Source organism: Rattus norvegicus, chromosome X (genome assembly GCF_036323735.1).
Source record: "Rattus norvegicus strain BN/NHsdMcwi chromosome X, GRCr8, whole genome shotgun sequence".
Classification (NCBI taxonomy): Eukaryota; Metazoa; Chordata; class Mammalia; order Rodentia; family Muridae; genus Rattus; species Rattus norvegicus.
Window position 1 is genome coordinate 23,190,338 of NC_086039.1, and position 19,397 is coordinate 23,209,734.

A 19,397-nucleotide genomic window follows, 5' to 3' on the forward strand; every position below is an offset into this window, starting at 1 on the left:
AAAATGTTCGTATGTTAAAAGGCAAACATTCATCAATGCTTTAAGAAACACAAAACAGCAATGCAACCATGGTGTCCCACATGGTGTGTGGTCTCTCTTTTCCCAGTCGACAAACAGACTTCAGGAGAACATCATCACACCTTTTATCTCACTCTCACTGCCATTAATTGTTCCCACGTTATTTTGAGTTTAATGACACTGTTTTTTTTTTCCTTTCTTTTCCCATCCCTCTTCTTCTCCCTTTTATTACAGCCTGATTTTGACCACCATTTTTCTTTGTCTGACTTCACTATCCCTTCTTTTCCTCTGCCCCATCAGGACCATCGACAATAAAATCTATGTTGCAGAAATCAAGGAAAAACACCAGGCAAAAAAAATGTATGAGAAAGCCTATCAGCAAGGAAAGACGGCTGCTCATGTGGGTGTCAGGTAAGGCGCCAACACACCTGGAATGATTAAGCCATCTTAGCTGTGTGACCAGGAAAGATATACCTTCTCTCTGTGCCTCATACTCTCCCTCTGTAAAATGAAAAAAAAAAAGATTTCTACTTCATAGGATTTACATCAAGATTACATGAATCAGTAAAAACCAAAGCCTATAACAATAGATGTTTAATAAGAGGGGGGTTTACTTCCCTAATTCTAGCTTCTGCTAGCAAGATAAAACTTATTGATGCTTTGGGGGAAGATTATATACATGTGAATTTTTCCCTCCTCTTTTTATTTTTACTTTTAATAAGAAATTTTATTTATTTATTTATTTATTTATTTATTTATTTATTTATTTAATGAGAATTCCATACACGCATGCAATGTAATTTGATCTTATCCAACCCCTCATACATGCCTTTAATTCATCCCCCTCCTAACTTCATATCATTTCCTTTTTTTCTTTATAATGGTCTGTGTTCTGTTAGCAAATGGGTGTGGGGCCACTTACTGGAGCATGGCAAACTTCCAGTGACTACATCTTCAAAATAAAGGTGACTGTCCCTCGCCCACAGAAACCATCAACTAGTTCTTTTTTTTTTCTTTTTTTTTCTTTTTTATTAACTTGAGTATTTCTTATATACATTTCGAGTGTTATTCCCTTTCCCGCTTTCCGGGCAAACATCCCCCTCCCCCCTCCCCTTCCTTATGGGTGTTCCCCTCCCAACCCTCCCCCCATTGCCGCCCTCACCCCATAGACTAGTTCACTGGGGGTTCAGTCTTAGCAGGACCCAGGGCTTCCCCTTCCACTGGTGCTCTTACTAGGATATTCATTGCTACCTATGGGGTCAGAGTCCAGGGTCAGTCCATGTATAGTCTTTAGGTAGTGGCTTAGTCCCTGGAAGCTCTGGTTGCCTGGCATTGTTGTACATATGGGGTCTCGAGCCCCTTCAAGCTCTTCCAGTTCTTTCTCTGATTCCTTCAATAGGGGACCTATTCTCAGTTCAGTGGTTTGCTGCTGGCATTCGCCTCTGTATTTGCTGTATTCTGGCTGTGTCTCTCAGGAGCGATCTACATCCGGCTCCTGTCGGTCTGCACTTCTTTGCTTCATCCATCTTGTCTAATTGGGTGGCTGTATATGTATGGGCCACATGTGGGGCAGGCTCTGAATGGGTGTTCCTTAAGTCTCTGTTTTAATCTTTGCCTCTCCCTTCCCTGACAAGGGTATTCTTTTTCCTCATTTAAAGAAGGAGTGAAGCATTCACATTTTGATCATCCGTCTTGAGTTTCGTTTGTTCTAGGGATCTAGGGTAATTCAAGCATTTGGGCTAATAGCCACTTATCAATGAGTGCATACCATGTATGTCTTTCTGTGATTGGGTTAGCTCACTCAGGATGATATTTTCCAGTTCCAACCATTTGCCTACGAATTTCATAAACTCATTGTTTTTGATAGCTGAGTAATATTCCATTGTGTAGATGTACCACATTTTCTGTATCCATTCCTCTGTTGAAGGGCATCTGGGTTCTTTCCATTTTCTGGCTATTATAAATAAGGCTGCGATGAACATAGTGGAGCACGTGTCTCTTTTATATGTTGAGGCATCTTTTGGGTATATGCCCAAGAGAGGTATAGCTGGATCCTCAGGCAGTTCAATGTCCAATTTTCTGAGGAACCTCCAGACTGATTTCCAGAATGGTTTTACCAGTCTGCAATCCCACCAACAATGGAGGAGTGTTCCTCTTTCTCCACATCCTCGCCAGCATCTGCTGTCACCTGAGTTTTTGATCTTAGCCAATCGCACTGGTGTGAGGTGAAATCTCAGGGTTGTTTTGATTTGCATTTCCCTTATGACTAAAGATGTTGAACATTTCTTTAGGTGTTTCTCAGCTATTCGGCATTCCTCAGCTGTGAATTCTTTGTTTAGCTCTGAACCCCATTTTTAATAGGGTTATTTGTTTCCCTGCGGTCTAACTTCTTGAGTTCTTTGTATATTTTGGATATAAGGCCTCTATCTGTTGTAGGATTGGTAAAGATCTTTTCCCAATCTGTTGGTTGCCGTTTTGTCCTAACCACAGTGTCCTTTGCCTTACAGAAGCTTTGCAGTTTTATGAGATCCCATTTGTCGATTCTTGATCTTAGAGCATAAGCCATTGGTGTTTTGTTCAGGAAATTTTTTCCAGTGCCCATGTGTTCCAGATGCTTCCCTAGTTTTTCTTCTATTAGTTTGAGTGTGTCTGGTTTGATGTGGAGGTCCTTGATCCACTTGGACTTAAGCTTTGTACAGGGTGATAATCATGGATCGATCTGCATTCTTCTACATGTTGACCTCCAGTTGAACCAGCACCATTTGCTGAAAATGCTATCTTTTTTCCATTGGATGGTTTTGGCTCCTTTGTCAAAAATCAAGTGACCATAGGTGTGTGGGTTCATTTCTGGGTCTTCAATTCTATTCCATTGGTCTATCTGTCTGTCTCTGTACCAATACCATGCAGTTTTTATCACTATTGCTCTGTAATACTGCTTGAGTTCAGGGATAGTGATTCCCCCTGAAGTCCTTTTATTGTTGAGGATAGTTTTAGCTATCCTGGGTTTTTTGTTATTCCAGATGAATTTGCAAATTGTTCTGTCTAACTCTTTGAAGAATTGGATTGGTATTTTGATGGGGATTGCATTGAATCTGTAGATTGCTTTTGGTAAAATGGCCATTTTTACTATATTAATCCTGCCAATCCATGAGCATGGGAGATCTTTCCATCTTCTGAGGTCTTCTTCAATTTCTTTCCTCAGTGTCTTGAAGTTCTTATTGTACAGATCTTTTACTTGCTTGGTTAAAGTCACACCGAGGTACTTTATATTATTTGGGTCTATTATGAAGGGTGTCGTTTCCCTAATTTCTTTCTCGGCTTGTTTCTCTTTTGTATAGAGGAAGGCAACTGATTTATTTGAGTTAATTTTATACCCAGCCACTTTGCTGAAGTTGTTTATCAGCTTTAGTAGTTCTCTGGTGGAACTTTTGGGATCACTTAAATATACTATCATGTCATCTGCAAATAGTGATATTTTGACCTCTTCTTTTCCGATCTGTATCCCTTTGATCTCCTTTTGTTGTCTGATTGCTCTGGCTAGAACTTCAAGAACTATATTGAATAAGTAGGGAGAGAGTGGGCAGCCTTGTCTAGTCCCTGATTTTAGTGGGATTGCTTCAAGTTTCTCTCCATTTAGTTTAATGTTAGCAACTGTTTGCTGTATATGGCTTTTACTATGTTTAGGTATGGGCCTTGAATTCCTATTCTTTCCAGGACTTTTATCCTGAAGGGGTGTTGAATTTTGTCAAATGCTTTCTCAGCATCTAATGAAATGATCATGTGGTTCTGTTCTTTCAGTTTGTTTATATAATGGATCACGTTGATGGTTTTCCGTATATTAAACCATCCCTGCATGCCTGGGATGAAGCCTACTTGATCATGGTGGATGATTGTTTTGATGTGCTCTTGAATTCGGTTTGCCAGAATTTTATTGAGTATTTTTGCGTCGATATTCATAAGGGAAATTGGTCTGAAGTTCTCTTTCTTTGTTGTGTCTTTGTGTGGTTTAGGTATAAGAGTAATTGTGGCTTCGTACAAGGAATTCGGTAGGGCTCCATCTGTTTCAATTTTGTGGAATAGTTTGGATAATATTGGTATGAGGTCTTCTATGAAGGTTTGATAGAATTCTGCACTAAACCCGTCTGGACCTGGGCTCTTTTTGGTTGGCAGACCTTTAATGACTGCTTCTATTTCCTTAGGAGTTATGGGGTTGTTTAACTGGTTTATCTGTTCCTGATTTAACTTCGATACCTGGTATCTGTCTAGGAAATTGTCCATTTCCTGAAGATTTTCAAATTTTGTTGAATATAGGTTTTTATAGTAAGATCTGATGATTTTTTGAATTTCCTCTGAATCTGTAGTTATGTCTCCCTTTTCATTTCTGATTTTGTTAATTTGGACGCACTCTCTGTGTCCTCTCGTTAGTCTGGCTAAGGGTTTATCTATCTTGTTGATTTTCTCAAAGAACCAACTTTTGGTTCTGTTGATTCTTTCTATGGTCCTTTTTGTTTCTACTTGGTTGGTTTCAGCTCTGAGTTTGATTATTTCCTGCCTTCTACTCCTCCTGGGTGTATTTGCTTCTTTTTGTTCTAGAGCTTTTAGGTGTGCTGTCAAGCTGCTGACATATGCTCTTTCCTGTTTCTTTCTGCAGGCACTCAGCGCTATGAGTTTTCCTCTTAGCGCAGCTTTCATTGTGTCCCATAAGTTTGAGTATGTTGTATCTTCATTTTCATTAAATTCTAAAAAGTTTTTAATTTCTTTCTTTATTTCTTCCTTGACCAGGTTATCATTGAGTAGAGCATTGTTCAATTTCCACGTATATGTGGGCATTCTTCCCTTATTGTTATTGAAGACCAGTTTTAGGCCGTGGTGGTCCGATAGCATGCATGGGATTATTTCTATCTTTCTGTACCTGTTGAGGCCCGTTTTTTGACCAATTATATGGTCAATTTTGGAGAAAGTACCATGAGGAGCTGAGAAGAAGGTATATCCTTTTGCTTTAGGATAGAATGTTCTATAAATATCCGTTAAGTCCATTTGGCTCATGACTTCTCTTAGTCTGTCGACATCACTGTTTAATTTCTGTTTCCATGATCTGTCCATTGATGAGAGTGGGGTGTTGAAATCTCCCACTATTATTGTGTGAGGTGCAATGTGTGTTTTGAGCTTTAGTAAGGTTTCTTTTACGTATGTAGGTGCCCTTGTATTTGGGGCATAGATATTTAGGATTGAGAGTTCATCTTGGTGGATTTTTCCTTTGATGAATATGAAGTGTCCTTCCTTATCTTTTTTGATGACTTTTAGTTGGAAATTGATTTTATTTGATATTAGAATGGCTACTCCAGCTTGCTTCTTCTGACCATTTGCTTGGAAAGTTGTTTTCCAGCCTTTCACTCTGAGGTAGTGTCTGTCTTTGTCTCTGAGGTGTGTTTCCTGTAGGCAGCAGAATGCAGGGTCCTCGTTGCGTATCCAGTTTGTTAATCTATGTCTTTTTATTGGGGAGTTGAGGCCATTGATATTGAGAGATATTAAGGAATAGTGATTATTGTTTCCCTTTATATTCATATTTGGATGTGAGGTTATGTTTGTGTGCTTTCATTCTCTTTGTTTTGTTGCCAAGACGATTAATTTCTTGCTTCTTCTAGGGTATAGCTTGCCTCCTTATGTTGGGCTTTACCATTTATTATCCTTTGTAGTGCTGGATTTGTAGAAAGATATTGTGTAAATTTGGTTTTGTCATGGAATATCTTGGTTTCTCCATCAATGTTAATTGAGAGTTTTGCTGGATACAGTAACCTGGGCTGGCATTTGTGTTCTCTTAGGGTCTGTATGACATTAGTCCAGGATCTTCTGGCCTTCATAGTTTCTGGCGAGAAGTCTGGTGTGATTCTGATAGGTCTCCCTTTATATGTTACTTGACCTTTTTCCCTTACTGCTTTTAATATTCTTTCTTTATTTTGTGCGTTTGGTGTTTTGACAATTATGTGACGGGAGGTGTTTCTTTTCTGGTCCAATCTATTTGGAGTTCTGTAGGCTTCTTGTATGTCTATGGGTATCTCTTTTTTTAGGTTAGGGAAGTTTTCTTCTATGATTTTGTTGAAGATATTTACTGGTCCTTTGAGCTGGGAGTCTTCACTCTCTTCTATACCTATTATCCTTAGGTTTGATCTTCTCATTGAGTCCTGGATTTCCTGTATGTTTTGGACCAGTAGCTTTTTCCGCTTTACATTATCTTTGACAGTTGAGTCAATGATTTCTATGGAATCTTCTGCTCCTGAGATTCTCTCTTCCATCTCTTGTATTCTGTTGGTGAAGCTTGTATCTACAGCTCCTTGTCTCTTCTTTTGGTTTTCTATATCCAGGGTTGTTTCCATGTGTTCTTTCTTGATTGCTTCTATTTCCATTTTTAATTCCTTCAACTGTTTGATTGTGTTTTCCTGGAATTCTTTCAGGGATTTTTGCGATTCCTCTCTGTAGGCTTCTACTTGTTTATTAATGTTTTCCTGTGTTTCCCTAAGTGTGTTCATGTCTTTCTTGAAGTCCTCCAGCATCATGATCAAATATGATTTTGAAACTAGATCTTGCTTTTCTGGTGTGTTTGGATATTCCATGTTTGTTTTGGTGGGAGAATTGGGCTCCGATGATGGCATGTAGTCTTGGTTTCTGTTGCTTGGGTTCCTGCGCTTGCCTCTCGCCATCAGATTATCTCTAGTGTTACTTTGTTCTGCTATTTCTGACAGTGGCTAGACTGTCCTATAAGCCTGTGTGTCAGGAGTGCTGTAGACCTGTTTTCCTCTCTTTCAGTCAGTTATGGGGACAGAGTGTTCTGCTTTCGGGCGTGTAGTTTTTCCTCTCTGTAGGTCTTCAGCTGTTCCTGTGGGCCTGTGTCTTGAGTTCACCAGGCAGCTTTCTTGCAGCAGAAAATTTGGTCTTACCTGTGGTCCCGAGGCTCAGGTTCGCTCGTGGGGTGCTGCCCAGGGGCTCTCTGCAGCGGCAGCAACCAGGAAGACCTGTGCCGCCCCTTCCGGGAGCTTCAGTGCACCAGGGTTCCAGATGGTCTTTGGCTTTTTCCTCTGCTTTGGCTTTTTCCTCTGGCGTCTGAGATGTGTGTGCAGGGAGCAGTCTCTTCTGGTTTCCCAGGCTTGTCTGCCTCTCTGAAGGTTTAGCTCTCCCTCCCACGGGATTTGGGTGCAGAGAACTGTTTATCCGGTCTGTTTCTTTCAGGTTCCGGCGGTGTCTCATGCAGGGGTCCTGCCGCTCCTGGGCCCTCCCCCACGGGAGCCCAGAGGCCTTATACAGTTTCCTCTTGGGCCAGGGATGTGGGCAGGGGTGAGCAGTGTTGGTGGTCTCTTCCGCTCTGCAGCCTCAGGAGTGCCCACCTGACCAGGCGGTTGGGTCTCTCTCTCACCGGGTCTGGGAGCCTCAACTAGTTCTTCAGTGAAGAGTAGGATCTCATGGGCCCTTCTTCCCACTCATGCTAGGATTTTAGTTGGCTTCATCTTGTGCAGGTCCTGTTCAGGTAGAGCCACCATGAGTTCATGAGTACGAAAGCCATGTGTTGTAGACAGAAAATAGTATCCCTTGCCATTCTTTAGGTTTTGCATTCTTTCTGATCCCTATTCCATGATATTACCTGAGCATCAGATTGGGTGCCATAGATGTCTTATTTAGGACTAATTCACTTATTCTCAGCATTTTTATCAGTTTTGAGTCTCTTAACTAACCAAAAAGAAGATTTCTGGTCAAAGATGAGGCCATTTTCACATGTCCATTGAGTAAAGCATGACTAGTGGGTTCTTTCTTAGGGCCGTGACCTCCTTAGCCATAGACTTTTTTGACTAGGTTTTTTGATACCAGGCATGAAATTCTTCCTGTGAAGCATGCCTCAACATTCACACCACTACCGCACATCTTGCCTGGTAAGCAGATACTGTAGTATGCTACGTACAGCTCTGAGAAAGATGATTGATGTATCTTTTCCCTAAGCAGCCTAGATGATATCTTCCAGCTAGTTAGCAGGAAGGAGGTTTCTTGATCAGTTCAAGATTGATTCTTCTATTTCCTGCAACCAAAGTGTGCGACATCTTCAGCAACAGGGTTTACCTGTCTTTCTAAAGTGGGTAACACAGAAAAATGGTAATGGCCTATGTTATTTGGAGGATTCTGAGGCCTCCTTGAACAACAACTCCCAAGGAGGTAAGTCACAGGACACATTAGAATTTTAGTTTTATAACACATGACTTCTGGGAGTAGCATTCCACCTATGAAGGGTAGGGTGCCTCCATTAAAACTCCTTTAAAAATGATATTTTAAATTGACTAACAAAGTCATAGCTCTCCATAAGGCTTTTTCATACATTGTTAATTTTGGTTAACCCATACCCCATAACCTCATTTGCCCTATACTCCAATACTCATCAGCATTTAAAACTTTAGACACCAGTATTCCCCCCTAGTCCTTCATACTATGTATTTCTACTCAACCCCTTAAGGCCTCTTGCTCCTCCCCCACATTCTTGGGCCTTTTCTGACTTCCTGAATTCTTCAGACACTTTAAATTAAACATGGATATCTACAAATTTGAAGTTAGGATCTCCATGCGAGAGGTAAATGCTATTTGTCATTCTTGCCCGGGTTAACAGGTAAGATTTGTCTAGATTGACTCATTTCTTTTTTTTTTTTTTTGTATTTCAAAAGAGAAAAACATTTATTCATAATAAGTGGACAAAACACTAAAATGTACAGCTAAGTATACCTAGGTTCAGAAGAATTAAATCTTTCAATAGACTCATTTCTTAAATGAGTTCTGTTCATCTGGTATAAGTATTATCATTTTTATGGATTCCTCTCAGCTTCTAAGAGAGTTTTATCTTATAGGAATGAATACTTTAGATTTTGGCCATATAAACAAGCTGAATTTAACACAGGGATCAGGTGGGTTTAGGGGACTATTTAAAGGTAGAAAGAGATTGTTTGCATACATTGAAAACCCTTTTATTAAATCTGATTTCAGATTTTTATCAACCCCATTTCCATAAGGGAGAGAGCTACCTTTGAGATCATTTTCCAGGTAGAATGTTCAGTAGAGGGGATGAGGGAAGAAGAGAGGTCGTTGAGTAGATGCTGGCATGATTGACTATGGCCCAGAGACTTATTTGGGACCTGATCAGATCCAATTAGTCAAGGGTGAGGGTTAGCATAAGCATGCTATCTAACTGTTCCCTACACCACAGGAAATCCAACACCCTTCCTGTTCATTTCTACTTCTTGCCCAGGGACCGGGAATCAGAAAAATTTCAAATCTCTACCAGGCTGGCAGCAGGTGCAAAGGTAACCTTTGCCCTGGCCTATGAAGAACTGCTACAGCGACACCAGGGCCAGTACCAGTTGGTGGTAAGCCTGAGGCCTGGACAGTTGGTGAGGAAGCTGAACGTAGAAATCACTGTGTCTGAAAGGACGGGCATCGCCTATGTGCACATACCTCCACTGAGGCCCTGCCGAGTGTGTACCAACAACAAGACAAGTACGTGGGCAGATGAGATGCCAAAGACAATGCTAGTCTTTAAATGGAGATCTTTGATATTCTGTGGGACAGTAATATCCCTCTACCAATTTCCTTCTCAAATCAGAGACAAGGGGGCTTGCTTAGGGTTCAAGATATTGGGAGTTCCATATCTGCCCAATTCTTGAAGTTAAGATGAACTTGGCTTGGAATAGAAGCTTCTGAAAGTACAGAATCAATTATTAAAAATTATTAACAAACATGTCATGGTAGCACATGGCTTTAATCTCAGCTATCAGGAGACAGAAGCTGGTACCCCTGTGAGTTCAAGACCAGCTTAATCTATATAGTGATCAACCCGAGCTAAACAGTGTGACTTTATTTTTTCAAAAAGAAAGAAAGACAGAAAGGAAGAAGTAATGTTTGACAGGTAGATCACACTTTATTAACAATGTTGAAGGATGTAGAAACCATGGGGAAGGAGTCCTGCTTTTCCCTAAATGACCACAAAGAGAGGAAGAAAACCAGAGAGGCAGGGCAGTTAATTCTGGGATGTCATGCAGAACAGAAAAGCATCTTGATGAATAGGCTTACTGCCAGGTCCTCTGTAGGAATGGAAGAGGAGAACTGACTACAGTGCAATCTGGATGCAATCTTAAGGAAACCCAGAATTCAGTACCTCATTCTCCTAGAGCCTTGTGCAATGGGCTTGGGTAGGGCCACAAATCTCCATATTTAACGAGACTCAAATGAACTTTATATCAAGTCAAGAAGGGGGGGAGCACTAAGCCAATTTAAACACTTTCCTGAGAGATGAGTGAATGGAAAGAGGGAAGTTATATAGCCGAAGAGGCTGTCCTTGCAGAGATTTTCAGCACTAGAGGGTCTAGCTGATGGGAACTTGCCCAACCAGAAATACAGCATGGTGCAAGCTGGGTTCAGACTACAGATTGACTCTGTCATAAGATGGGCCTGTATGTTTCCCTTTGTTAAACAGTCAAATGAAAGACAGAACATCTATGACGTAGGACCACAAGGACAGGTTGATTTTCCAGATCTGAGAAAGGAGACTAGGCCTTTGCTCATGCCAGGTGATCACTCTCTCACGCAAAGTTGTATGCTGGCTTAGTTGGGGTGTCTATTGCTGTGAAGAGAGGCTATAACAAATTCATAAAGGAAAACTTTTCATTGGGGCTGGCGTACAGTTTTAGAGGTTGAGTCCATCATCACAACAGCAGGAAGCATGGTGGGGTACAGGTAGACATGGTGATGAAGCAGGAGCTCAGAGTTTTACACCTTGATCAGAAGGAGGCAGAAATGAAAGACACATTAGGTCTAGATTGAGAACCAGAGCTTTAAAAGCCTTCCCCCAGTGACACATCACCCAAGAAGGCCTTACTATTCCAACTGGGCCTAAACTCCTAAGAGTGTCACTTTCCATGGGACAATCACTCAAAAATACGAATCAATGGAGGTCGTTGTTACTCAGCCACCTCATGCCCTGGGACCCACAGCAAGACAGGACAGCATTCTTCCTTCACGTGGCATGAAGCGTCCTAATGAATAATCCTGGTGGTGGTGGTGGTGGTAAGAGTTCCCTTCCTTTGACACTCTCAAAGCTCAAGGTGAGCTTCCTTAAGGACACAATGAATACCTAGGACAGCCCACAACTATCCAGGAGCCACTGGCACCCCTGTGCTGTGGCTATGGAGACTAGAACTCACAGAAAGTCAAGAAGTGGCCCAGGCACACAGGGCACTATGAGGGACCTGGGCCCAGGGGGCAGCTGAATCTAGCAGCCTGCATGCTTGAGTCCCAAGCTATAAATGGCAGCTCCCTCCCCCTTCTCCTTAAAGGTTAAAACAGAGGATAGAAGTAGTCCTGTGGGGATAAAACAAAACAAAGAGGCCTGGAAGGAAGGAAGCCCAGGGAATGTATGTGACCAGGCTCTCAGAGCAAGGGGCTCAGTTTGCCCCTAAGCTTCCTGACAGCTGGAGCAGGAAGGGGGAGGGAGCTGAATTCCCAAGTCTCTACTTTCTGGAGAAAGGGAGGCTCTGGGACTTTTCTAAGTGGACACTTGTCTTGGACTGAAATTCCAGAGGAGTTGATCTTGACGACAGTTGGGCAAATGCACAGATCCAAAAGTTGCCCATGGTTTCAGGAGGCTGGAAAAGGCTCATTCGGAGGCACCATTCTGAGTGACAGGGGGAAGAGAGAAGAAACCCAGGGTCTCTCAGAGGAGAGCCCTGCTAGCCTGCCCTGTCTCACAGCAGGAAGGAGAAGAGAGGAGCCCAGCCCTGCCACTGTGTCTGCCTCTGTCCTCTCCACCCACTCACTACATTGGTCTCAGGAGAAGGAGACTGTGGCTCCCTGTGGAGCTGGGGGCCTGAGAGTCCTACAGAGACAGGCCTTGGGTGGGGTGGGAAGTGAGGCAGGGAGAGGTTGTGAGTGAAGAACTGACCCTCTATCTCATGGTGCTGGTAGCTGAGGGAGGGCTGGGTCTAGTAGGCAGGGTGTGATGAATGGGGTAGGGCAGGAGCAGACCAAGGGGCTTGTGACAGAGTGTCAGTGGGGCAGCAGGAAGGGCATGCTAGACAAGAGAAGCAGCCTGGAGTGCCAGGGGTTCCAGGTCTCAACCTCCCCATATGTTACCTCTGTCACTGTTCTCATCCATGAATTTTCTCTCTGCTGAGCCCTCCATGCCACCTGAATGCCCATACAGGTGAGGGTGACTTGCCCTCATACACCAGGATACAGAGGGAAGAGACCTGTGTCCGCATCACCTTCTCCCCAACACTGCAAGAGCAGTCTGCTTTCTCCAACTCAGGAATCATGGCCGACTTCACCGTCCACTATGATGTGGTCATGCAAGACATCATTGGAGATGTGCAGGTACTTGGACTCTAGAACTACAGAGTTCTTAGACACACGGTCACTGGGGCCAGAGCCGTGCTCTAGGATGTAGGAGATGTCCCCCTGTGTGTTCCTAGGGATATTAGAGAGCTACCATCAGGGGTCAAGGCATGTGGCTTCCCAAACTTGGGAATCATGCACACACCACACAGTTAGAGACACAGAACTGGAGGACTTGGAACAGGGCCTGAACAGAGCCACCGAGTTGTGTCAGTAAGCAGATCCTTTACAGAGCAAGGTTTTGCTGAGTAATTGGGCCACATGCTTTCTGTATGTCTCACCCTATCTGCTTGTCCTTGACCTTATTGTCTGGTTAGCTTCTGAACCCTTGTTCCCTACCATGAGGCCCTTTCCTGCACAGGAAGTGTGTCAACTCTGAGCCTGAAGACGCCTAGAGGAGAAAGGAGCTTCTGTGCTCCAAGAGATCATAGCAGCTCTGACCCAAGACCCGAGGCTCGCTCATAAGGTTAGCCAGTGCCTGAGAAGTCAGCTCCCAGGAGGGCTTTTCTGCCTCCCTGCAGTGCTCCTCACACAGAGCACCCTCTGAAAGGCCCCAAGCCACCAAACCCCTTTCTCCACAACTTCCTGAGCCAGTCCCACAGGGCACAGGAGCATTGATTTGCTCAGGCTCACTGGTACCCTGAGTGTGTCTCCCTCTACCTCCTCTACTGTTCAGCTTCTGCTTCTCTACCCTAGACCCTGGTAACCCACTTCCTATCTTCATTCCTCCATATGTGAGACACAGTTCTCCCTCTACCCCACCCCATACATTGCTGGGAGCAAGCCTGCTCCTTCTTCCCAATCTTGACACATCCACCGGCAAAACTACTCAGGCCCTGGGCCCAACTCAGTGCCCCTGGAAACTCAGAAAGGATCAGTCTCAGCTTCCAATCTCTCCCCAGGTAGTTACTCGTTGTGAACCAGACAGATCCTCATTGTCATCAGAGATCACATAAACTGTAGGTGCTGTGCTAAGCAGCATGTGAGTGGTATCAGGCAAGGAGGTGTTAGGATGGTCTTCCTAAAAGAGCTGACATGGAAAGTCCTGTGGCAATAGTGAATTGATCTCACCTGGAGTGAAGGGAAAGGCAGAGGGTTCTGTGGGAGAAGGCGGCCTATGCCATCTGAAGGCAAGGACACAGATGGAGAGTCGTGGCAGTTGTGACTGTTGCAAAGAGGCAGTGAGGAAGGCATGTACTAAGACAAGGAATCTGAGAGTGAAAAGTCTACACTGTAAATATGGCTGGTTTGAGGTTAAGAGGCCAGGCAGCCCTGGACTGTTTGCAGCAGATCAAAGCAGGGAGTGTGGGTGGTCACGTGGCAAGAAGGCCAGGCTGACTCTCAGATCCTATGGGAAGGGAGTCTGGTGCTGTGTGGTCTCCACGAACAAAGCAGTGGAAGCTGCTGGTGGAGACAGCAAAGGTCTTACTGGGTCCTCCAAGTAGGAGGTACCTGAGGTTTCCAATTCTTCATGTGGCCAGTGAGCTGGACACAGCGGGGGGAATGGGCAGGGCTTTATGGTCTGCGGTCCCTGTGTGGGCTCAGTAATGGACGGGAGGAAGCAAAGTCACTCAGAGACAATGTGCCCACCTAGCACTCAGAGCAGCTTCAGCAAGCCTGACCTTACACTTACACACCAAATTCTTCAGGATGAACCCGTTCTTGAGCACATGAACACCTCTGGAAATCAAGGTGGCTTGTACAAGCCTGTGTGATTTGTTGCACTTCTGAGTTCTCCTGGGCTGACAGCATGGCGTGATTCACTGTGTGGGCTGTGGGAGGCTGCTGGACAGTCTTCTATCCAGGATACAGGCTAGTCACAGAACTGTTTAGAATCTGGTCAGACACTAGTGGGCACATTCGCTTCCCCACCTATACCAGGTACTCGGAGCCCTCAAGATTTCTGCTCTTGGCTTGGCAGGGACAGGGCGTGTGACTGATAGAAGCCTTGGGGAAACGGGACAGCAGCAAGGATTGTGGGGACAGGCCTCCCATTCCATGTGAATTAACTCAGAGGCAGGGATGGAGGGAAAAGCATTTCCTCTTCCCATTCCTCTCTCCTCTGGAAAAGAAGGGAGCTCATGTGTGACTGAGAGCACACAGCAGCAAACACTGCCTTTCCCGGGCAGCCCAGAGGCCTTCCTTAGGCCTCAAGCTGTAGGCAGCCTAGGCCTCCCTGGCTGGAGAGGACACTGGTCCTGAGGGGCCTCCTGGCCCATCTCCTTCTCTTCCCTCCACTTACCCAGCCCTCAGGCTCTGCAGAGGGAAAGATGGGAGTGGGGGCAGGGGACCAACAGCCAATCACAGCAGGACAGCCAAGGCATCTGCACCTGGTGCTAACCAATCCCCTCTGCACACACAGCTCTGTTGGCCTCTGCTTCCTCCTCCCCTCTCTGCTCTGCCCAGCAACAGCAGAAAGGAGAGTTTAGGAGGAGAAGGAGGCCCTGCAAGCTCCCAGCCCTTGGCAGCAATGAGCTGGGCCCCCGGCTCACTCTGTCGAGGGAGGTTAAAACAATACTTTCCGTTCCTGGAGCCCAGACAAACGTCCCCGGGGACCCTCAAGCCTGTGCAAGTCAGACTGCCTCATGGACAGGAACTCACATATTCCAAAGATGCTGACCCTTGTAGGCCTGGGCCCCAAACTTGTCTTCTTCACTCTGCTGCTCTGGGCAAGGCCCGGGCTGAAGGTCTGCAGAGCATCGGTTCCGTTCTGGTGTGCAGATAAACACAGAGCCAACAGTCACAAGTAGGGAGAGTGTGCTGGCCTGGGAAGGAAAGAGCAGGGTGTCATGCAGGAGAGGGAGAGGGGGCTGATTCAGGTTGTCCCTCCCCATGCTTCTTGCCTCCCCTTCTTTTCATCCAGGTCTATGGTGGCTATTTTATTCATTACTTTGCCCCCAGAGGCCTCCAGCCAGTAGAGAAGAATGTGGTGTTTGTTATTGATGTGAGCGGCTCCATGTTTGGAACTAAGTTGCAACAGGTAACAAGGACTTTGCTTACTGTCTCTGAAATCTATAACTATCTCCCCTTTTGATGCTGTAAAATGTTAGTGCTTTTTAAAAAATGCCTGCCACTCTTTTTCTTAAAGAAGACTTCACATAATAATCCAGGCTTGCCTCAATCTCATATATAGCTGATTATGACCTTGACCTTTTGATCGTCTTGCCTCCACCTTCTGAGTGCTGGAATTCTAGTTATGCATAAGGATGTCCAGTTTATGCAGTGGTGGATATTATATATAGGGCTTCATGAATGCTACCAAACTCTGTCCTAAATGAGCTATATTGCCAGCCCTTACCACCTCTCAGTGTTGGATTTGTGTCTCCATCAACCAATAGCTGTGTGACCCTGAGCCAATGACTCTTTCTACCTTAGTGAGGCTCTGTGCCATTACCTGGAAATAGGAATATTAGTGCCTTTTCCAGTGTGTTCTGAAACACCTGTATGTGCTGATACAGCTAAAGTTTTCAACAATGTCTGGAACACTGAGGTGTCCTATAAATGGTACCTAATACTGGACTCTCCATGCTATGGGATCTCCTATATGCCTAGCTCCATGTTAAATATTGTCATGGGGAAAAGAGAGAGGGAAGAAGAAGCATTCTGATTCTTCGTTCTGAGAGTATTTGATATGTGGCTGGAGAGTGAATATATTCCATATCAGAGTGTTAATGAACAGTCTGGAGTAAAGACTGCCTAGGGGAGATGAATGAATTCAGATAGCCCAAGAAAGTGCTTTCTAGAGAATGGGCACATGAAATACCATTGAAGATGTGAATAAATAAAGGAGATATGGTGTGCTTTCTACAGAGCACAAGAGCCAAGCTATGAACTTAAAATGGAATCTTGATTATCCCGGGGTTATTGAGAACATAACCCTGGAGGAGACAGATGGGCGTGAGAATCAGCAACAGATCTCAGTGGAAATTAAGTAGGTGTAAGCCAGGCAGCTAGGTGTACAGCTCCACAATCATAGGGTTAGCTAGATTGAAATCATTCAGCCCAAGATCATGCAGTCAGAGACCACTGGCCATACAGACCAAATAGCCCTGTGAAGAACAGAACCAGAAACTTTGAGAGTGAAGCTGTCACAGTGGATCGATCTATCATTTATTTGTTTTGTCTTCTTGGACAGTCTATGTACAGGCTTACAATTCACAGCACTTCAGCTTCACCCTCCTGAGTGTTGTTCACAAGCATGCATCACCATACATGGCGATGGAAATTTCTTGGTGATCATCTCAAATTCTGTACTATCTAATAACACTAACTACTGGCCACATGTGGTAATTGAACACCTGAAATGTGGCTTTTGCAAGTTAAGAACCACTTTTTTTCTGTACTGAACAGAGAACCTCTAGGTCTCCCATAAAGCCCAATAAACATTTCGCCTGACATCCTCAACTCACAGAAAGGTGAGGTCAAAAGGGTTAAAAAAAGAAAGCTTAAGTGTCTTGTGGATAGAGCCTTTCAAGTTCATGGGGCTCTGTTCTTTTTGTCACCCTTTTCCCGCAGACTAAAAAGGCCATGGACAAGATCCTCAGTGATCTGCAAACCAGTGACTCCTTCAACATCATCACCTTTTCTGACACAGTTAACATCTGGAAAGCTGAAGGTTCAATCCAGGCCACTGTCCAGAATATCCATAATGCCAAAAACTACGTGAGTCGCATGGAAGCAAATGGTTGTAAGTGTTAGAGTTTATTTCCAAGCATTTGCCCTTGTTCTCACTTTTGTTCAATCCTGTTTCAAATAGTCAGTTCTCCCAGATCTACTATCTCTGTCATCTAAGCCATCTTTTCCCCTGGTTCTGTATTTGGGTGGCTGTCATCTGCCGAGAGAATGAAACAATCCTGCCTCCCTCCCGCCCCTCCCCACTCCCCACACCCTGGGAAAGAATGATCTGAAACAGGGAGTGATAAAAAAAAACAAGAACATATGGGCCCCACTATCAGGTCACGTGAGTTAGGGCGAGCGTGAAGGAGTTAGGGTGGATAAGCAGTGGGAACAGCACAGGGTGAGAAAAGATAACATGGGAAGGATGAGCCTCGGAGTGTGTCTCTAGTAGGGGTAAGAAATGGCCTGAGAACGTGGTCTCACAGTCTGCTCCCCGATTAGGGACGGACATCAATGCAGCTCTGCTGGCAGCTGCTTCAGTGCTGAACCATAGCAACCAGGAGCCTGGAAAGGGCCGTGGTGTGGGGCAGATTCCTCTTATCATGTTCCTGACAGATGGGGAGCCCACAGCCGGTGAGACAACTCCCAGTGTGATCCTTTCAAACGTCCGTCAGGCACTGGCCCACAGGGTATCTCTTTTCAGCTTGGCCTTTGGAGATGACGCTGACTTCTCACTGCTACGTCGTTTGTCCCTGGAGAACCAGGGAGAAGCAAGACGCATATACGAGGATGCTGATGCAGCCCTGCAACTAGAGGGCCTCTATGCGGAGATTTCCAGGCCTCTACTAGCAGATGTGCACCTAGACTACCTGGGTGGCTTGGTTGGGGCCTCCTCTAGGGCCCGTTTCCCTAACTATTTTTGTGGCTCAGAGCTGGTGGTGGCTGGCAAGGTGCAGCCAGGTGAGCAGGAACTGGGCATCCACTTGGCAGCCCGTGGCCCAAATGGTCATCTTCTTGTGGCCCACCATAATGAAGAAGCCACCAACAGCAGCCAGAAAGCCTTTGGTTGCCCAGGGAAACCTGCCCTCAATGTGGCCCACTTTATCCGCCGCCTGTGGGCCTATGTCACTATTGGTGAGCTGCTAAAGGCACGCTTCCAAGCCAGGGACACCACAACTCGCCGTCTGCTGGCTGCCAAAGCCCTCAACCTATCTCTTGAATACAACTTTGTCACAGCTCTGACTTCACTGGTTGTGGTGCACCTCGAGAAGACCAACGAGGAAGCCATGACCCAGCCATCCACTACAGCCAAGACAAGCACAGTCACACCCTCATCCAGCAACAGGCTTGGACTGGGAGCAGGCACAGCTCAACCAGCCTCAGTTCTCAAGGTCTCTTCCAAATCAAGACCCACAAAACCAACCTTAACTATTACTTCCCCTACAATGAAGGTGCCCAGTTCCAAGGAGCTAGGGACACTGGGTCATTGGTCTAATAGCCTAACAACTTCAGTACAACCAAAGCCCCAAACTCCAGCCCAAGATTCTAGCACCTTGGCACTGCCAACTTTGAAGATGAAACCTCTTGCCCATGTGCCTTCAAATTCTAATGACCCATTGCCTCAGAAGCCCAGTACTTCAACACACCAGAATCCTAGCATCACATCACTGGTTAATTCTAGGACACATACTCTGCCTTTGAATCCTGTGAGCCCTGCCCAGCCCAAAGGTGGCACCATGAAACATTTTAATCCACTTACTCCTTTCAAACTCCCTGTTTCATCAGATGCCCACCCTACACCAGATGCCCCATCATACCTCCAACCTGTATCTCAGGAACCTATATTACAGTCACCCCAAAATGTGCCACAGCCCAAATCTACCCCCACATTTCAGATACCCAAACACCCATTACACCTCAACTCCACGGATCTTACTCCCAAGACTCCCCCAAATTTACCACACCCTAAACCAGGGAATTTACCCAAGTCTCCTAAAATCCCTTCATCTCATAAACCTAGTGTCTCATCTCTCCAAACTTCACCTACCTTACTACTTTCCAAGTCCCGAACACCAACTCCCTATAGCACCCAAATCCCATTACCTGCCAGACCCAGGCTACTAGTTCCTCAGAGCCTCAGCACATTCTCAACCATACTCTCTAGTTCCACAAGTTCCAGCAGTACTGTGGCTACCTCTGTTCCTGGGGAACCTCTCCCTTCTCCCTTTACCCCTACTCTGACCTCTCTGCTGCCCACTGCAAGACACTGGCATCAGCAAGACTCGCTGCTAGGACCCAAGAGCACCAGGCAAGTTCTGGGACCGTCTCTGCCAGGGATTCCAATAATG

General features: G+C 45.2%; 2 protein-coding genes across 3 annotated transcripts in view; one reads left to right on the plus strand and one right to left on the minus strand.

The window, feature by feature from the left end:
• Nucleotides 1–19,397, minus strand: part of Maged2 (MAGE family member D2) — a 204,067-nt gene that overhangs the window by 29,410 nt on the left and 155,260 nt on the right. For both annotated transcript variants that reach the window (XM_063279730.1, XM_063279729.1), the window contains exon 3: nucleotides 15,034–15,197. The gene's annotated coding sequence lies outside the window, so the exon portion shown is untranslated. The remainder of the gene's footprint in view (nucleotides 1–15,033; nucleotides 15,198–19,397) is intronic.
• Itih6 (inter-alpha-trypsin inhibitor heavy chain family member 6) overlaps nucleotides 1–19,397 on the plus strand; it is a 37,058-nt gene that overhangs the window by 9,679 nt on the left and 7,982 nt on the right. The window contains exons 3-8 of the mRNA NM_001402475.1: nucleotides 319–429; nucleotides 9,293–9,540; nucleotides 12,242–12,411; nucleotides 15,296–15,412; nucleotides 16,948–17,119; nucleotides 17,551–19,357. Coding sequence (NP_001389404.1) covers nucleotides 319–429; nucleotides 9,293–9,540; nucleotides 12,242–12,411; nucleotides 15,296–15,412; nucleotides 16,948–17,119; nucleotides 17,551–19,357 — 2,625 coding nt within the window. The remainder of the gene's footprint in view (nucleotides 1–318; nucleotides 430–9,292; nucleotides 9,541–12,241; nucleotides 12,412–15,295; nucleotides 15,413–16,947; nucleotides 17,120–17,550; nucleotides 19,358–19,397) is intronic.